Genomic DNA, 2,609 nt, shown 5'->3' with positions numbered 1-2,609 from the left:
AAATACCCAGGGTATCTATTGAAAAATTGCAATGAAATACCAAGGGTATCTATTGAAAAATCGCAATGAAATACCCAGGACTACATTTGAAAAATCGCAATGAAATACCCAGGGCTACATTTGAAAAATCGCAATGAAATACCCAGGGATACATTTGAAAAATCGCAATGAAATGCGCCAGGTATCCATTGAAATTTTGCAATGAAATATCCAGGGATACATTTGAAAAATCACAATGAAATACCCAGGGATACATTTGAAAAATCGCAATGAAATGCCCAGGGTGTCTATTGAAAAATCGCAATGAAATACCAAGGGTCTCTATTGAAAAATCGCAATGAAATATCCAGGGCTGCATTTGAAATTTCGCAGAAAATGCGCTGGGTATCTATGGAAAATTCACTATGAAATACCCAGGCCTACATTTGAAATGCCTTTCAAAAAATCCTAAGCATTATAGATATGGCCTCTAGGCTTAAGTCTAAGTTATAGAAATGACCCTCTAGGCTTGGGTCTAGGTTATAGAAATAAAGTGGTAGCCACTAGTGTGACAGAGGATTGCCCTGACGTTCACGAAGAAACGCCCATGCTTTTCCACCAGCGACCACTAAAAGATCAGTGGATAAACCTTCACAATCAATGTGAAGGAATGTTATGGCGTTCTCATGACCAACGAGAGCCCAACGCATGTGCTCTGTTGGGTATGGAGAGGCTGGGTCAATACAATGGTGGCCGCGAGTCACATCCCATGCATGGAGGTCACTTGCATACTCATTGGGCTCCGTGTTGCCATCATATAACGGAAGGTCCAAAGCATTCAGAATTTTCCCAGATGGATGTCGATTGTCCCACAAATCCCGTACACGACCACTTACGACTGTTGGACGGCACATATTGCCAGAAGGCCTGATAGAATAATCTGCACAAAAAAAGAGGAAATCAGTCAAAATTTCGGCAAAATTGATGATACCTGATTACCATTGATAGAGATTTGCCGTGATGGTGTTCCAGCAACTTTTCGCAAACCAGCCTCATCGAAAGATAAGTCGTCCTTGAGAGGCCATCCGGTGACAACAACATTCTTCTTCCTCAATTCTTGTTGAACTTGGACAGGCGTTAGTGTCTTCCACTTGTCATAAGAGAAAGTTTTGATGATGGAATCATCTGGACGTGCAATATGGAGTGGTTTTCCATCCTCATAAAACATCTCGATACGGTCAAAGAATTGATGGAACCGGTTGTGGTAAACTGGGAACTTCACAAACAAATTTAGTATTAAATACTGGTCAATTTTTTTGCAACTTACATGAAACTTAGGCTTGAATGACACAGGTTGCCCTGCCACGTCATAAATCGTATAATTTATGCTTCTGTCCTTTGGAGGATCAACTTCCAGGGGAAGAGAAATCTGTTCCCGTTTCACCTACAAGGTATGATCAGCATAAAGGAATCTAAGTCTGGTGGATGGCCATACATAATCTCTTATCACCATTGGCTCAAATAAGGAGGATACCTTGTCCAAATCGATTGGGTTTTCCTTTGATCCAAGCCCGGGGAAGACAACAGGAGAAGGTGAGCGATGACACTTATTACTCAAAGCTTGTACGTGTCCAGCTTGCGAAGACAGTCCATCAGTCTGGGTGTTGTCCAAATCGTCCAAATCGTCCAAATCGTCCAAATCGTCCGAATCCTCTGAATCCTCTGATTTGCTATTGCGGGGCTGTTTCATGGCTTGAGCTGAAGGTTGCTTTGTAGAAGTGCGAGGTTTTTTGGAATGTGAAGATTTTTTCGGGGCTTGGTTGACGTCAAGTACGGTCTTCAACTGAAGAACTTCCGGCCTATCAAAGACACTTTGCACCAAATGGGACTCGTGAGGCACGTTGTCAGGTTCGTCACGATCGACATCCATGTTACCTGGGCTACTGGCCGAATCAGAGCTCGAATCTGGATGGCTGTCTGAATCATTGTCATCCAGATAGCTACCACGGTGTTGAAGAAGATCCTGCCCATCAAAGACACTTTGCGAGAAATCGAGCGCATTGGGGTCATGATCAACATCCATATTGCCCGGGGTGCTGGGTGATTCAGAGCTCGAACCAGAGTGGCTTTCTGAACGAGACCTGGCATTCACTGGAGTTGATGTGGCGGTCAGTGACGTGACCTGGAGAGGTTTCGGCGGGAGGTGGTTTTCTAGTGAAGCACCAGCAAAAGCTGTGTTAAAGGTCCTCGCTAAGGCGTTCGCAAAAGACTCTGATATAAGACATGGCACAGATGGTGAAGGTGGGTTACCTGAGCTGCTGGCTAGTTCAGAGCTCGAAACTGGGGAGCTTTTTGAACCAGACATGGCATCCACTGGAGTTGACATAGCGGACGGTGATGTGAGCTGGAGAGGATTCACTGGCAGGTGGTATCCTAGTGGGATATCAGCAAAAATTGTGTTGGGGATACTTCCTAGGGTGTTCGCAGAAGAATTTGATCCCGTAATAGGACATGAAACAGACGGGGACGATGGTGGTGGCAAAAGTAGCTTAGGCTCTACAACAGAAATTGCAGGAGCATACGGCATCGCTATGAAAGTGGCAATTCAGCAGGTTAGCGATCAAATTACA

At 44.5% G+C, this 2,609-nt stretch overlaps 1 protein-coding gene across 1 annotated transcript; it reads right to left on the bottom strand.

The window, feature by feature from the left end:
- Positions 1 to 542: 542 nt before the first annotated feature.
- Positions 543 to 2,566, bottom strand: LACBIDRAFT_333525 (uncharacterized protein; the record flags this gene model as incomplete). The annotated part of the gene is made up of 4 exons (XM_001888140.1): positions 543 to 919; positions 979 to 1,255; positions 1,307 to 1,423; positions 1,490 to 2,566. The coding sequence occupies 4 exons, from the start codon at positions 2,564 to 2,566 to the stop codon at positions 543 to 545; spliced, it is 1,848 nt and encodes a 615-aa protein (XP_001888175.1).
- Between the last annotated feature and the right edge of the window lie 43 nt (positions 2,567 to 2,609).

Source organism: Laccaria bicolor, genomic scaffold (genome assembly GCF_000143565.1).
Source record: "Laccaria bicolor S238N-H82 LACBIscaffold_52 genomic scaffold, whole genome shotgun sequence".
Lineage (NCBI taxonomy): Eukaryota > Fungi > Basidiomycota > Agaricomycetes > Agaricales > Hydnangiaceae > Laccaria > Laccaria bicolor.
The sequence above is the reverse complement of the archived record's forward strand: the minus strand, read 5'-3'. Positions and strand labels throughout refer to the sequence as shown.